The 14,229-nt window shown below is 34.9% G+C and overlaps 3 protein-coding genes and 1 non-coding gene across 4 annotated transcripts; 1 reads left to right on the forward strand and 3 right to left on the reverse strand.

The window, feature by feature from the left end:
• Positions 1-4,553: 4,553 nt before the first annotated feature.
• On the reverse strand, positions 4,554-6,639 carry LOC106348373 (probable 2-oxoacid dependent dioxygenase). Its single transcript, XM_013788099.3, has 3 exons — positions 5,790-6,639; positions 5,176-5,497; positions 4,554-5,102 (listed from the first exon to the last, which is right to left on the reverse strand). Exons 1-3 carry the CDS (start codon positions 6,302-6,304, stop codon positions 4,854-4,856), a joined length of 1,086 nt encoding a protein of 361 aa, XP_013643553.1. The 5' UTR covers positions 6,305-6,639; the 3' UTR covers positions 4,554-4,853.
• On the reverse strand, positions 6,550-6,622 carry TRNAA-AGC. The gene has a single exon. It is a non-coding gene; the product is annotated as a tRNA-Ala (tRNA).
• A 1,818-nt stretch (positions 6,640-8,457) lies between the features above and the next one.
• On the forward strand, positions 8,458-9,662 carry LOC106348371 (glutathione S-transferase F9). The gene is made up of 3 exons (XM_013788098.3): positions 8,458-8,722; positions 8,807-8,855; positions 8,998-9,662. Exons 1-3 carry the CDS (start codon positions 8,579-8,581, stop codon positions 9,450-9,452), a joined length of 648 nt encoding a protein of 215 aa, XP_013643552.1. The 5' UTR covers positions 8,458-8,578; the 3' UTR covers positions 9,453-9,662.
• A 739-nt stretch (positions 9,663-10,401) lies between these two features.
• LOC106348370 (switch-associated protein 70) lies at positions 10,402-13,364 on the reverse strand. The gene is made up of 10 exons (XM_013788097.3): positions 13,129-13,364; positions 12,929-13,036; positions 12,642-12,703; positions 12,463-12,546; positions 12,346-12,377; positions 12,157-12,238; positions 11,824-12,052; positions 11,466-11,693; positions 11,098-11,390; positions 10,402-11,012 (listed from the first exon to the last, which is right to left on the reverse strand). Exons 1-10 carry the CDS (start codon positions 13,150-13,152, stop codon positions 10,640-10,642), a joined length of 1,515 nt encoding a protein of 504 aa, XP_013643551.3. The 5' UTR covers positions 13,153-13,364; the 3' UTR covers positions 10,402-10,639.
• Positions 13,365-14,229: the final 865 nt, after the last annotated feature.

Raw genomic sequence — 14,229 nt, forward strand, 5'->3', positions numbered from 1 at the left:
CAAAACCGTAAACAAGTGGTAACTTTTATCTTTTTTTATTCTCTGATTCTCTTTTTATGTTACTAAGAAGTTCTATTTGTTTTTTAAGATTTGATGAGGCAATTTAAGTATTTACAAAATTTCTTTGTTATAGTTTGACTCATTGAAAAATCTGTTTTTAATGTCACATAGCATATTCTTACAATTTTTTTATCGAAAAAATAATCTTACAGATTTTTGTAAATATTTTGTATGCATGTTTAGTTTCGTGTTTTTATATTAATTATAAGAAATTTATTTTAAAGAAGAATTATTTATAAAACAAATACATATATAACTGACTATTTACCTAGCTTCAGAAAATTTTGTTTAAAATAAGTTCAATTTTTATTTAAAAACATTACAATTTTATTTATTAAATAATATTAAAGTAAGCAAAAATTATACCCGTGCTTGGCACGGGATAATAATACTAGTATTATATATACAACAACACATTATTAAAAAGATAAACACATAATACATTAACTTATTATCTACTACTACATAACATAATAAAACACCAAAAAGTACTTTCTACAAATAAATATTGACTATATAATCAAATCTTCTAAAAAAACCATATTTAATAATAATAAAATAATATTTTGCGCGAATACGGTAAAGGACTGGATGGATACCGTAAAGGAATGGATGGATACCCGCGCATCTCCTCTTTTACTTTTTTATTATTCAAATCGAAAATTATCTTTTTTGAAAAGTAAGATAAGAAAATTCCACGATGCGAACCCCATCATCTGCCGAAAGCAAAAACAGATAATTTACGTGTTGCAAAATTCGCCAAACTTTGAGCAAATAATTTTCTTGTCTTTTATCATCTTTTTTCTATTTAACAGTTTTGTCTCTTCGTCCTGTTTCTGAACAAACACAAATAAGAAGAAGATGGAAACGAAGTACGATCGTGCTACCGAGGTAAAAGCCTTCGACAAAATGGTAAGGATTGACTCAAAGTTGAGCTTTCACTCCGAGTGATGGGATCAGGAGAACTCAACTTTGAGCTTTTATGAAAAGCTTTAAGGCTGGATTCTTATCGAATGGTAAGGATTAAGCGCTAAAGCTTCTGATAAAAGCTCAAAAGATCATCTCCCCATGACATTCAACTCTGGTCTGCGTACAGTTTTTTTGATATAATTGATGGTTCGTAAGTTTTAATGGTCTGTGTGTTTTAAGAAAGTTATTTTGGAGCATTCAATGCAAGTGATGGGATCAGAGAGCTCAACCATTAGCTTTTATGAAAAACTTTAAGGCTGGATATTTATCAAATGGTAAGAGTTTATCGCTAAAGATTCTGATAAAAGCTCAAAGATAAGCTCCCCCCATAACATTCAATTTTGTGTACATTTTGTTTGATATTATTGATGGGTTTTGTAAGTTTTATTGGTTTAAGGAAGTCATGTTTGAGTATTGAAACCAACTGATGGGATCAGAGAGCTCAACTTTGAGCTTTTTATGAAAAGCTTTAAGGCATAATCCTTATCAAATGGTAAGGTTTAGCGCAATAGCTTTCGTTAGAATATCTCCAAAAGAAACTATATAACTTCAAATATGAATTCTAAGTAACCCCCCTCTAAAAACTTCTCGAAAACAAAAGTCCCCATCCATAAAAAGCTTTAAGGCAGAAACCTTATCAAATGGTAAGGTTTAGCGCAATAGCTTTTGTTAGAGTATCTCCAAAAGACACTTTATAACTTCAAATATTAATTCTAAATAACTCTCCCTCTAAAAACTCTCTCTCTGAAAACTTCTCGAAAACAAAAGTCCCGATCTTGCCTCCGGCGGCCGCTTCCTCTCTTCGCCGTCGGAGGGCTTCTCATCCTTTCTTCTCTTTTTTCCTTTGCTCCTACTATCCTATCGTTCGTCGGCGGAGGAGCCTAGGCCGAATCTGGTGGTCGTTTCGTCCCTCTGGTGACTCTGTGCGGGTGTGGTTAGGGTGGGAGACATGGATTTGTTTTTGGGTAGGGTTTTTGTCTGGTCTCGATTTGTAGATCTCCGGCGAAATCCGCTGAATGGCGGGCTTGGCTTCGTATGGTGGTCCCTTCGCCTAGGATCTGGTCTTCTCCAGCGTTCCATCTCATCCGTTTTTCCGGCGAAGTAGCACGGCGGCGCGTGATTCTCCAGCGCACGAGGCGTTTCGTCGTCAGGTTTTGTGCAGCTTAAGGTGCAGTGGGTTCAGAGAGGTTTCTCCTCTATTTGTTTTTATGTTTTTATTTTAAAATCTATGTTTAAAATGTTAAGTTTGACTTTGTTTTATTTAATAAAAATAAATTTAATTTTTGTTTAAAATTTTATGTTTAAAAATAAGTTTAATATTTTTTTAATTGTTAAGAACCTTAATTAAGAAACCACTAATATACCACTATAATTAAGTGTCTCTTAACAAAGTCTGTTATCTGTTATCTGCTGCCAAAAAAAACAAACAAAGTCTGTTATCTTTATTTTAATAGTTAAAAAATCATTACAAACCACTTAAAAGACACTAAAGGGTTTTACCAATAAACATGCTATTAGGGTGGGGTTCTTAGCTTCGGCTAAGAACTGTTTCTACTGTTTTTTAGTTTTTAACTAAGAAAAGCTAAGAATTAACTCTTAAATAAGAGATATAAGAGCCGATTTTTTGTCGAAAAGTGTAAAAAAAAAATAAAAAATATCAAATCATGAATTAAAAATCCCAAATTAAGAATCTAGGTTAATTATGTTCTTAGCGCTAAAGCTTCTGATAAAAGATCAAAAATAAGCTCCCCATGACATTTCAACTCCGCGTACAGTTGTTTGATATTATTGATGAGTTTTGTGAGTTTTATTGGTTTGAATGTGTTAAGAAAGTCATGTTGGAGTAATTAAAGCGAGTGATGAGATCAGGAACACTCAATATTGAGCATTTATGAAAAGCTTAAAGGCTAAATCCTTATCAAATGTAAGGATTAAGTGCTAAAACTTCTGGTAAAAACTAAAAGATTTTTAAAATTATATAGATTTTATAAGAGTTTAAAAAATTTAATATGGTTTTGAAAAAATAAAAGAAATCAAAATATATACGATTTTAAAAAGTTTTGTAAGACTCTGAGAACACTTTTAAAACTCAGCATTTGCACTATTTTGTAGGCTTTTGACCAAAATATATTTTTTTACTACAACATACGATTTTATAAAAAAAGATCATGATGTTTTTTTTTTTGGAACTGATTTTAAGATCATGATGTTCTTTTGATCAAAACATATGGTTTACAAGGTTATGTGGCTCTAAAATAAAGGAACAATGAGTTTGTAAAGTTTTGGAAAGTGTTACGAAAATTTGTAAAGCTTTGAAGAGGTCTTATAAAGAAACTTCTAACAGACAGCTTATTGTATTTATCTACTTTATAAGGTTTAATTTGTTTGGAAGGTCTACGAAAGAATTATAGAATTTAGAAAATTATCTACAATCGTATAAAATCTTAGGGGTGTTCAATCCGGATATCGGTTCGGTTTCGGTTCGGTTTTTTTCGGTTTTCGGTATTTCGGTTAGTAAAATATAACTACCATTCTAAATCCATATTTACTTCGGTTCGGTTCGGTTTATATACCGTCGGTTTTTGGTTTATTCGGTTTTATACCAAAAAACATAATTATTTTGTTTGAGATCATATTATATGAATTTTAGAGTCATATTGTCAACACAGTCATTTATTAAAAATATATTACATGTTCAAATAAATGAACAAAAAAGTAAAAATGCTTATACCATCAAATAAAATAATCAAATCTATAACTAAAATCAAAGCTTGAAATTTTGAAAATAAAAATATGAAACAAAACAGAAACATGAATGAAAATTTTTTCCACTCTTCCATATTTAGTGTTCATTAAAGTCATGTTTTTTCAATTGAAAATTTTCCATTAATTATTGTCTATCAAATTTATAATCTTCATATTAATATAGTGAAGACTAAAATAAATCAAAAAGATCAAAAAGACTTAGAAAATAAGATGTCTGAATTGCGATGTATTGTTATTTAGTTATACTTCAAGTGTTTTACAAATTAAGATTTTTTATTACTATAAAATTATGGTAATAGTTATTAACACAAATTTAACTTATGTAACAAATAGATTTTCATGTATTATTATAAAATAGATACATATTTACATGTTTTTACTTTTAATCGGTTTTGTTCGGTTTATTCGGTTTAATCGGTTATATACCAAACCATATCCAAATCCTACGGTTTTTATAAAATTATATCCATTCGGTTTATATGGTATATACCAAAACCAAACCATATTGTCTATTTCGGTTCGGTTCGGTTCGGTACGGTTCGGTTTTACCATATTGAAGAGCCCTATAAAATCTTATAAATATGGATATAGATGGGATTATAATGAAACTTGCAACACCTTATAGAACATGTTTTACTCTGTTTTCTTTACTAGAAAATAATCTCTCATTTAGCTTATAACATTATTCTCTATCGAGCGACAGTCTTCACTTTAATTACCTCATCTTGTAAATCCGTGCAGACATTGTCATCTGTGACTTCATGATAAAACATTATATATTCACTAATAATCTCGTCTTTAAAACATTATATATACAATCTTACGTTTGACAAATGATCTAGAAACAATCAAAATACTACCAACAAAAAGGATATGTATATCATACAAGCAACAAAATCTTGCATGGGAATATGCGAGATGGAATCATCATAGCTACCTGTCCAAGCTCCTCGTTTCAATTGGAAGTCCTGGCCGAGGCAGGTGTATTTGTTTCAGCATGCTACATACTGATCTGAAATAGCCGAGAAGACTTCGGATACGTAAGTCCAAAGCTTTGATCAGATCTTGAATTGATGCAACACAGAGTTCCCATCAAGCCCTCTGGCCATGTAATGTCTCGTGTACTCAGTGACGGTAGTGTCTCTATACTTGGGAGGATTTTGTTCAGACAAAAGCTCTTTCATCGGTCCATATACTCGAAAACTCGGCAAAGGATGCACAAAGAAAGATGCTACCGAAACACGAGGCTCACCTCTGTTAGCCAAAACCCTATGCTCCACGCTCAAAAACTTGTCATTCGTTAAAAGCTGTAAACAAAAAAATCACAAAATGCGTATGAATCAATGGTTTGATATATTCATGTCATATAATAAAACTTACCTGTAAGAAATCTCCAAGGTTGATGAGAAGAGCTCCAGGAACAGGAGGAACATCCACCCAACATCCATCCTGAAGAACTTGAAGCCCACCGATGTTGTCTTGAAGAAGAACAGTGAGAAAAGATCTGTCTGAATGCTGACTTGTTCCGAACGTTAGGTCAGGCTCAGGACAAGGCGGGTAGTAATGAGAGAGCATTAACAAACCCTTTGTGCAATCCATTTCTTTCAAATGGTTAGGATCCAGCCCTAAAGCTTCTGATAAAAGCTCAAAGATTAGCTCCCCTAACTCCATCACTCGCTTTGAATACTCCAACATGATCTCCCTAAAACATTTAGACAAATACAACTTACAAAATCCATCAATAATAACAAAAAAAAAAAAAAACAAGTTCAGATTTTATGATTCTTACTTTGAGTCGGTCTGGTCTGGTTTTAGCTCTGTTTTAATTTTAGTTTTTTTTCGATATGTTGGTTTATAAAATTAACTACCATATTAGAAGTATACCGACCTACCTTCTTCTTCTTTTTGAACATAGATATATATCTACTTCAGTTTTTCGATATTTATAAAAGATAGTTACCATATTAAAACCGAATCTACCTAATTCATCTTACCCACAAATCTCTGGCAAGTCCTCTCTCCTTGGAACATCAGGGGACATGAAACAACTTAAAGTATCTCTCCAGTTGGCAGATGGAGAGCTATAGAGATCGAAGTTACTATTATAAGTAACCTTCTTGGTGTTATCCCGGGTATAGAGCTTCTTTCTCACGTCTGAGTCTTGTTCATGAAACCCACAAACCCTATCTTTCATCTTGTCCATAACTTCAACCGGAATCCCATGGTTTATCGCCTGGAAGAACCCGTATCTCTCCACCGCTTCTTTGATCTTCAAGATCACGCGATCTCGCGTGACCGTGGAGTCGAACACGCCACCTCCAAGATCGATCGTTGGGATCTTCATCGTTGAGGAGGGAAGCAGTACTGGAGTTGGAGCCGTTGAAGTGAGATGAGGGTGGTGGAAGATACGGGGGATCTCTGAGATTCCGGCGTCGACGAGACCTTTCACTCCGAGTTTCATTTCGTCGAAAGCTTTTACCTCGGTAGCACGATCGTACTTTGCTTCCATCTTCTTCTTCCTTTTTTTTTGTTTGTGTTTGTTCAGAAACAGGACGAAGAGACAAAAACTTTATAAAGAGACAAAAGACAAGAAGATTCTTCGCTCAAAGTACAATACTTAAGTGATCGGAATACGGTGTTCAAGGCTTAGGTGAGCTTTGTTGTTGTTGTCGGAAGATGATTGAGCTCGGACTACCCCACTTTTTATCTTTTCGACTTTTCAAACAAAAACTGATTAAAAATAAAAAGAACAAGTGGAGATGCGGGGTATCGATCCCCGTACCTCTCGCATGCTAAGCGAGCGCTCTACCATCTGAGCTACATCCCCATGACATTGGTTAATGGTATAGCGTCACTAGACCTCGTCAGTATACCTAGTAATGTAAAATACAATGTCGTTGGTTTTTTTTTATTTGACGTCGAATGTCGTTGGGTTAGGTAACTGAATATTGTTTGTGAAAGTGACTAAAAATGAGTGGGGATGATGATTAAAGATTTTTTTTCCTTTTCCTTAATGATTACAAATTGAGTAAATGACAGCTAAAGAGATTAAAAGAGATCAACCGAATCTCTTGGAGGATGCTTCCGGGTCTATGATTGGTAAGGTGCTGAGACCGGTTCAAAGCTAAAACTATTTGCAAGGCATCTTCAATTTTTTCATCGGTGATATATTTAGTGTGGTAGAATCTTGGTTATAAATTATAGTTCTACTTTCAGTGAATATTTCCGAATTTCGAACGAATTCTTATTTCAATTTTTGTTGTTGTTGTTAAAATGTTAAAATCTTTTAACTGAAACAAATAAATCAAGACTAATTTAAACACATGACTGGTCAAGTCGTAAACACACCTACCAAAGAGAGAATTGAGGCATGTGGTTCAAGAAACGGTTGGGGCTCATTCTCTCACGTTTTATTTTGGTTCCACCTACCTACTTAGAAGTTAGAACTACCCATCTCTTGTTTTCTTCTCCCTGTCTTGCTCCTTTATTTTCTTCTTCTTTTAATTAAAAACAAACATAACTTAATTAATTATAAAAGTGTTTTTGGTTACAAACTAGTGGTTATTGATAAGTGAAAAGAATAGTATATCAATCACATTTAAAATCAATCAATATGAGGTGTAGGTGCCGCTAATTCTTTTAGCAAAGTATGCATGATGCGGTTTATTTTCGTCAGGTATTCTACGGGTAATAGGCCCAGAAATTAGTTTTTATAAATTTTATGTGGGTCAGATGACCCCCCCCCCCCCCCCCCCCCTCTCTTCAAGATGCCTCCGCCACTGGATTCTACGTGTGTGATTCAATTGATAAATACTTTAATAACTACAAATACTATCCACGGTAAATGAAATAAATACTATCCATAGGAGTATTATTTAGGGTATATCTTTTTAAATGAGTTTTTTTAATAAAAAAAAACACACACACAAAAAGAGAAAAAGAGAAAAATGACCAAAAATGTTTCATTAGAAAGGTAAAAGAATTTATACTTTTACTCTATATATATATATAAAAATGTAAATAAGGATTTAAATGAAAAAAAATTATTTAACTCGGATATTTTCCAATTTTTTGATTTTTTTCTTCAAATTTTATTTTAAAATCCTAAAATTAATTTTGAAATTATTTATTATTTTAAATTTTAATTATATGTTTTTTTTAAATTACAAGCCCAACCCTTATATATATAAACTCTAAGTTTATATTAGTTAATTTTAGGGATATAAATAGTTTATATTTTTAATAAAACATATTTTAATCATTTTGATGCTTGTGTGATATATTTATGATAAAAAAAAATTAGTGCTATAATTTTTCAGTTATTTATACAATCAAAATATTTATTCGATTATGTTTTGTTAAAAAGGAGAAAAGTAAGGTTTTGTGAGATCTTTTATTGGTTTTGATCTAAGTGTCATGGTCCCATTGCCGGATACTCCAATAGCTAAAAGTTATCTACAGTAAAATGGATTAGTTATACAATAAAATATATTTTTTATTAACCACACAAAAAAATAATATATTATACAATAACATAATAATACACTCAAAACATTATTTTTGTTTAAAAAAAAAGTAAGAATGAAAATATCTAAAGCCTTTCAAAAAAAAGTAAAAATGTAAATAAGGATCCCTCTATCTGCCACATGTCAAAAATAATGATCCCTCTATCTGCCAAGCCTCCGCTCCTCGCTATAAAGATGGCTTCTCATCATCACAGAGTCAATATCACTTAACAATCTAACTGTTGCGTCTTGTAAGAGAAAAGAGAGACAGAGAAAAGATGGTGCTTAAGGTATACGGACCTCACTTTGCTTCACCAAAGCGTGCTTTGGTAACGCTTATCGAGAAGGGCGTTCCCTTCGAGACCGTCCCCGTCGATCTCATGAAAGGAGAGCACAAGCAGCCTGCTTATCTCGCCTTACAGGTTCCCCTTCCTTGATCTCCTCTGAATCTCCTCTGAATGCTCATTTAAAGATTCTGATGATTCTCTTTGTTTCTTCCTATGCAGCCTTTCGGTACCGTTCCTGCTGTTGTCGACGGTGACTACAAGATCTTCGGTACGTTCTTACATCATACCTCAATCTTGATTGCACACATGATGTGAGATTCTTGATACAGTTTAGGCTTATTAGAAGTTTGATCTTAGATTAAGACATGTGTGGAAGATGTTATATTGAGAGATGTTTTGTTTTATTACAGAGTCACGTGCGGTGATGAGGTACGTAGCTGAGAAGTACAGGTCACAAGGACCTGACCTTTTGGGCAAAACCGTGGAAGACAGAGGTCAAGTTGAGCAATGGCTCGACGTTGAGGCCACCACTTTCCACCCACCTCTACTTAACCTCACACTCCACATCATGTTCGCATCAGTCATGGGATTCCCTTCTGATGAGAAGCTGATCAAGGAGAGCGAGGAGAAGCTCTCAGCTGTGCTCGATGTCTACGAGGCACATCTCTCCAAGAGCAAGTACTTGGCTGGAGATTTCGTCAGCTTGGCTGATTTGGCTCACCTCCCTTTCACTGATTACTTGGTTGGACCCATCGGTAAGGCTTACATGATCAAAGACAGGAAGCACGTGAGCGCGTGGTGGGATGATATTAGCAGCCGTCCTGCTTGGAAGGAGACTCTTGAGAAGTACTCATTCCCTGCTTAAAGATGATGATCATGTTCTTGATCTTTGTTTGTGTTTCGGAGTTTCTAAGCAATGCCTGTGTTTAATGTGAGGTTTTTAATAAAGAGTGGAACTGTATGCCTCCTCTTATCTTATGTATGTCACCTCTCTTTTCTCTTTTGTTTCATATTGTAACTCCAATTCTGTGTGATTGAGTTGAGGTTTGAATTTAGAGGAACTTAATTATCTATCTTTTGTTTAGCTCATTCCAACCACATTTTGGTTATTGTCACCATTTTAATTCACTATCAAGATTGATATCTGGGGGTATGGGGCCATTCAGCATAATAATATCACCATTCAGCATAATAATATCACCATTCAGCATAACCACATTTTGGTTATTGTCACCATTTTAATCCACTATCAAGATTAAGAAGAAAACATTTTTTTTGAAAAAAAATTGAAATTTTGAAACTATTATAAATATAGATCTAAAGAATTGTAAAATATTTATTCACATAATAATATACATTCCTAACACACCATTCATGCAGGACAATACCTGCATTCATCATATCAAATAATATACCAACTCAACAGATATTTGCCTCAGATACGTTTTTTTTTGTGTTTTTCGAGTTGATTCATGTTCGTTACTAAGAGCATCTCCAACCCACCTCTATTTCTACCTCTATAATAACATTTAGAGGCAAAATCACTTCAACCCATCTCTATTTTTACCTCTAAAATAAAGATTGCTATTTTCTCCTCTATTTATAGAGGAAGAAATAGCATTCCTCTATATTTTGCTCTATATGTAGAGATCTCTATTTTAGAGAAATACATTGGAGTAAAACCCACCTCTATTATAGAGTTCCTCTATTTTAGAGGTAAAAATAGAGGAATACATTGGAGATGGTCTAACATCATTCAAGCAGGAAAATACCTGCATTCATCATGTCCAAAACCGACAAAAGAAAATGTCATGTGCACACAAACATAACATCATTCAACAATTAAAAGTTTAAAACACATCTCTTTGTTCTTCCCAAGTCGTTACCAAGTCAGACAGAAACTCAAGAGGTTGCTGAGAGATAGACAAAATGTTGCGGCACAAGCAAAACCAAATAGCAACTCTTTTTGGTTTGTTAGAACAATCAACTCTCCAAACATTACCAGCACATCAGGGTATATAAAAATGTACCAAGGTCCCTACCATTTATTCATCAAGGCTGATGATGAAAAGATTCAGGAGGCAGATCATTGCGTGGAACATCAGATTCAGGAGTTACTACAGTGATATCCAAGCTGTCTCGTTCAGTCTCTGCAGATATTTCTCTTACATCAGAAACTCTTGCCTCTGTCGCCTGAATATCATTCCATTCGTTTTCTCCAACCGGAGCCTGAGCATGAGCGTTAACCACCTGATCTTCACTCATATGGACTACATTCTCTCCCGGCATGGACGCTGTTTTCGAAACGCTCAGACATGCTTTGTCCACATCCTTTTCTGTTTCTTTCGTCGTCATTGGAAGAGATGTTTCGCCGTTTGTAGATTCAGTCTTCTCCTCAAACACTTTCTCCGTCTCTAGTTGCTGCCTGTTTATTTAAATGATAAAATATAATTATGCCACTTCATAATAATACTGAGTTTCCTCGGGAGATAGGATTCAGATATGCAGACCTTTGAAGCTGGGTTTGTAACATATTCACATAAGCTAAAAGCTCTTGCTTCTCAGCCCAAGCAGCTGCCTCTCTCTGAGAAGCCTCCTTTGCTTTTGCTTCACCATTTGCTTCTGCAACCCTCGCTTTCTCTTCGGCTCTCACAACAGCTCCTTCAAGTATTACAACACGCTCTCTGGCTTTCCCCAGCTCAGACCGCCACAGATGTGCCTCTTTGAGAGCAGAGTCTCTTTCCTTGACCAGTTGATCTTTTTCCCTACTCAGAGTAGATGTCTTCTCTTCCAGTTCCTTCAGCTACATAGTTAGATACAACAATCAATTAACAAGAATAAAGATGAACATACATGACAAGGCCTCATCATTCATTACCTTCGATATAGCCGCTTCTTGCTGCCTCTCTGAGTCTTTAGATAAGCGCTCAAGCTCCACACAAACAATTTTCCTTTGTTCATCCATTGTGTGAGCTGCAGATGCTGCCGCTACAGCTGCTTCAGCCGTCTCTGATAGCTTATCTGCTATCTCTTTTATCATTGAGTCACGAGAACGAAGTTCCCGCGCCAAATTTTGTAGCTCTTCATCTTTCACACGCAGAGTTTCCTGCAACATGTAAGTGGCTCAATCAAAGCTAACCTATGAATAAAGATGTCTCTATATGCTTTACATCACTAAGCAAAGACACTGCAAAATGTATCCTGAAGTCAAAGTGAAAGATGCAAAAATAGCGGACCTTCATTATAGTCAAATCATCTAGTGGTCCATCGATCGGTTTATTAGCCGTGATTTTCAGTGCGTTCCTCAGAGAGACCTGCATTGCAGCTTGGATCTCTTTGGAACATTCCAGCGCTGTTGAATTAGCAGCGGCGACAACGGTTGCAACCGTACCAAGTGTTGAAGAACCGCTTCCGCTTAGAGAATCAACAGCCTCCTTATGTGCCTTTAGAACTAGTTGTGTCGCACTGAATATTTCAAGGGCCAAACAAGGATAAGCGTGGTGGCATCTCTAAGAGATTGGTAAGCTTAAAATAACGAGAGATAAAGATCAAAGAACCATATGACTTACTGTAAGGTAGTAACCCAAGCTCTAGCTGCACCAGGAGTCTCTGCACACAAAAAGTAATCTTTCTTCTGTGGGGTACTAATATCTAAAATCATGTTGAAGAAAAACTCAACTCTACATCAATCATTCATCTCCTTTCAGACAAAAGAGAGAACTATAAACTTGCTAACACTATACTAGAAACAAGGATACAGATGCAGCAACCATTATATTTCGGAAGCCCCCTGAAACACAAAAGAGAAATAGATTTCACAATACGAACTTAAATAATGCTGATTAGTCAGAACAAGAGGATGTAGCAATGCATACTGGAAGTTGACAGGAGAGACAGTGATTGTGCTATTATCGTCAAACAGAATCGTTCCCTTGATAGCTGGTTCGTTCCGTCTTGTCCTGAGTGATCGAAATACATCAGAACTTAATACAATACCCCCAAGAAGTGATCTCACAGACATACAGCAGCTACATAAGCAAATGATAGTACTCACTTGTACTCCATTTTTCCTGTGGTTGGATCAAGTATCACCCACCGTTCGTTCCATTTTCTCAGCTAGCTCATAAATAAACAGAGACAAACAGATGGTGTCAGTGTGAGACTTTGTAATAATCCAAGACATTTCGAGCCAACACAAGACTTGTCCGAACAATTGATGATGCTTAAGCTATACAACTCTATACACAGGCGAATTCACAAAAGGAAGAGACTTTTGATCAATCCGCACAAATTGAAGAGAACCCATCAAAAAAAAAATTGAGAAAATAATTCGAAACTTACAGTTTCAGACCGCTTGTAAAGCGGTCCCTGTAGCAAGTTCCGACCGGAGCCAGTTGCTAGCTGTCTCTTGATCCTTTCCAAGCTACTGTCCGTAGCATCAACAGGTCTCTGCTCATTTCACGGATAATAAACGATCAATAGTGTAAATTAGAGAAACAGCCAAAAGAATTAGCACAGATCGAGAGAGCGAGAGAAGAGACCGGAGATGCGCCGTTTGAAGCCATGTTGATTGAGATCGGTGAGATCGGAGAGCTCTTTGAACGATCGATGAATCGAGAGAGTGGGGGGTTTTAGAGGTGTGAGGTGAAGAGGACGATGAAGATGGAATTACAGAAGAAATTGCTGTTAGGTTTGGTTTCGCGGAATGGCAGTTGAAACTGTCTTCACTCTCTCCAACGCTATCGAATTTACTTAACCGGCCGGTACGTAAGTTGACCAGCTTTTACGTAAAATAACCGGTTCTTTGAGGTTTTCTTTTTCTGGGTCATTAATCTAACGGTTTGTTTACTAGTCATTTCACCAGATTTTTCTACTAAACTTAAAGTATAATACTTTTTTATTTTTTTTAGTATAACTAGGTTCGTGTCCGCGCTACGCGCGGATATTGGGTGAAGTTAAAATTTGTGTATGACTATAGTCGTGGCTGTTTCTGTTGTTGTTACAATAGATTTAAATGTGAAGTGGTAGATTGCACTGTTTGATGCTTGCCTTCTGTCCTTCTTGAAATATGTTTTGATAGCAAGATTGCCCTTCTCATTCCACGTGCATTTTTTTGGACTATATTGATTCAAATTTATAATGTGTTTAAATAATCAGTAAAAGACTATTGAATATAGATTAAAAATGTTTATGTTTGGAATTTATATACCGTGTAATACGCATATATCGCAGCCACCTACGAAGCGAACAATTGTTTTTAAAAGCACAATTATTAAAATATATGTATAAACTTTACAATAAATAATACATATATGAATCGAAAGATAGTGGTGAAATATATTTTTCTTAATTTTTAAAAAAATATAGATATATATATATATATATTAATATTTACTAATGAGTATATATTTATATTTATTTATATATAAGTTTTTAATTTTGTGAGAGATAGTTGGATAAGGACTCACAGTCATAGAATTTTGGTGCGAAATTTTGTTGCTCAAATCTCATGGATGGGCGAGCTGTCCGAGAAAAAGGTTAGTAGTTTAATTGAATGGTAATTATAGGACCAAGTATTACGAAAATATCTTGTTATTATATTTCATTTTTAAGCACGAAATTAATGACAAATATGCCTTTTA

This window comes from Brassica napus, chromosome A4, assembly GCF_020379485.1.
Source record: "Brassica napus cultivar Da-Ae chromosome A4, Da-Ae, whole genome shotgun sequence".
Classification (NCBI taxonomy): Eukaryota; Viridiplantae; Streptophyta; class Magnoliopsida; order Brassicales; family Brassicaceae; genus Brassica; species Brassica napus.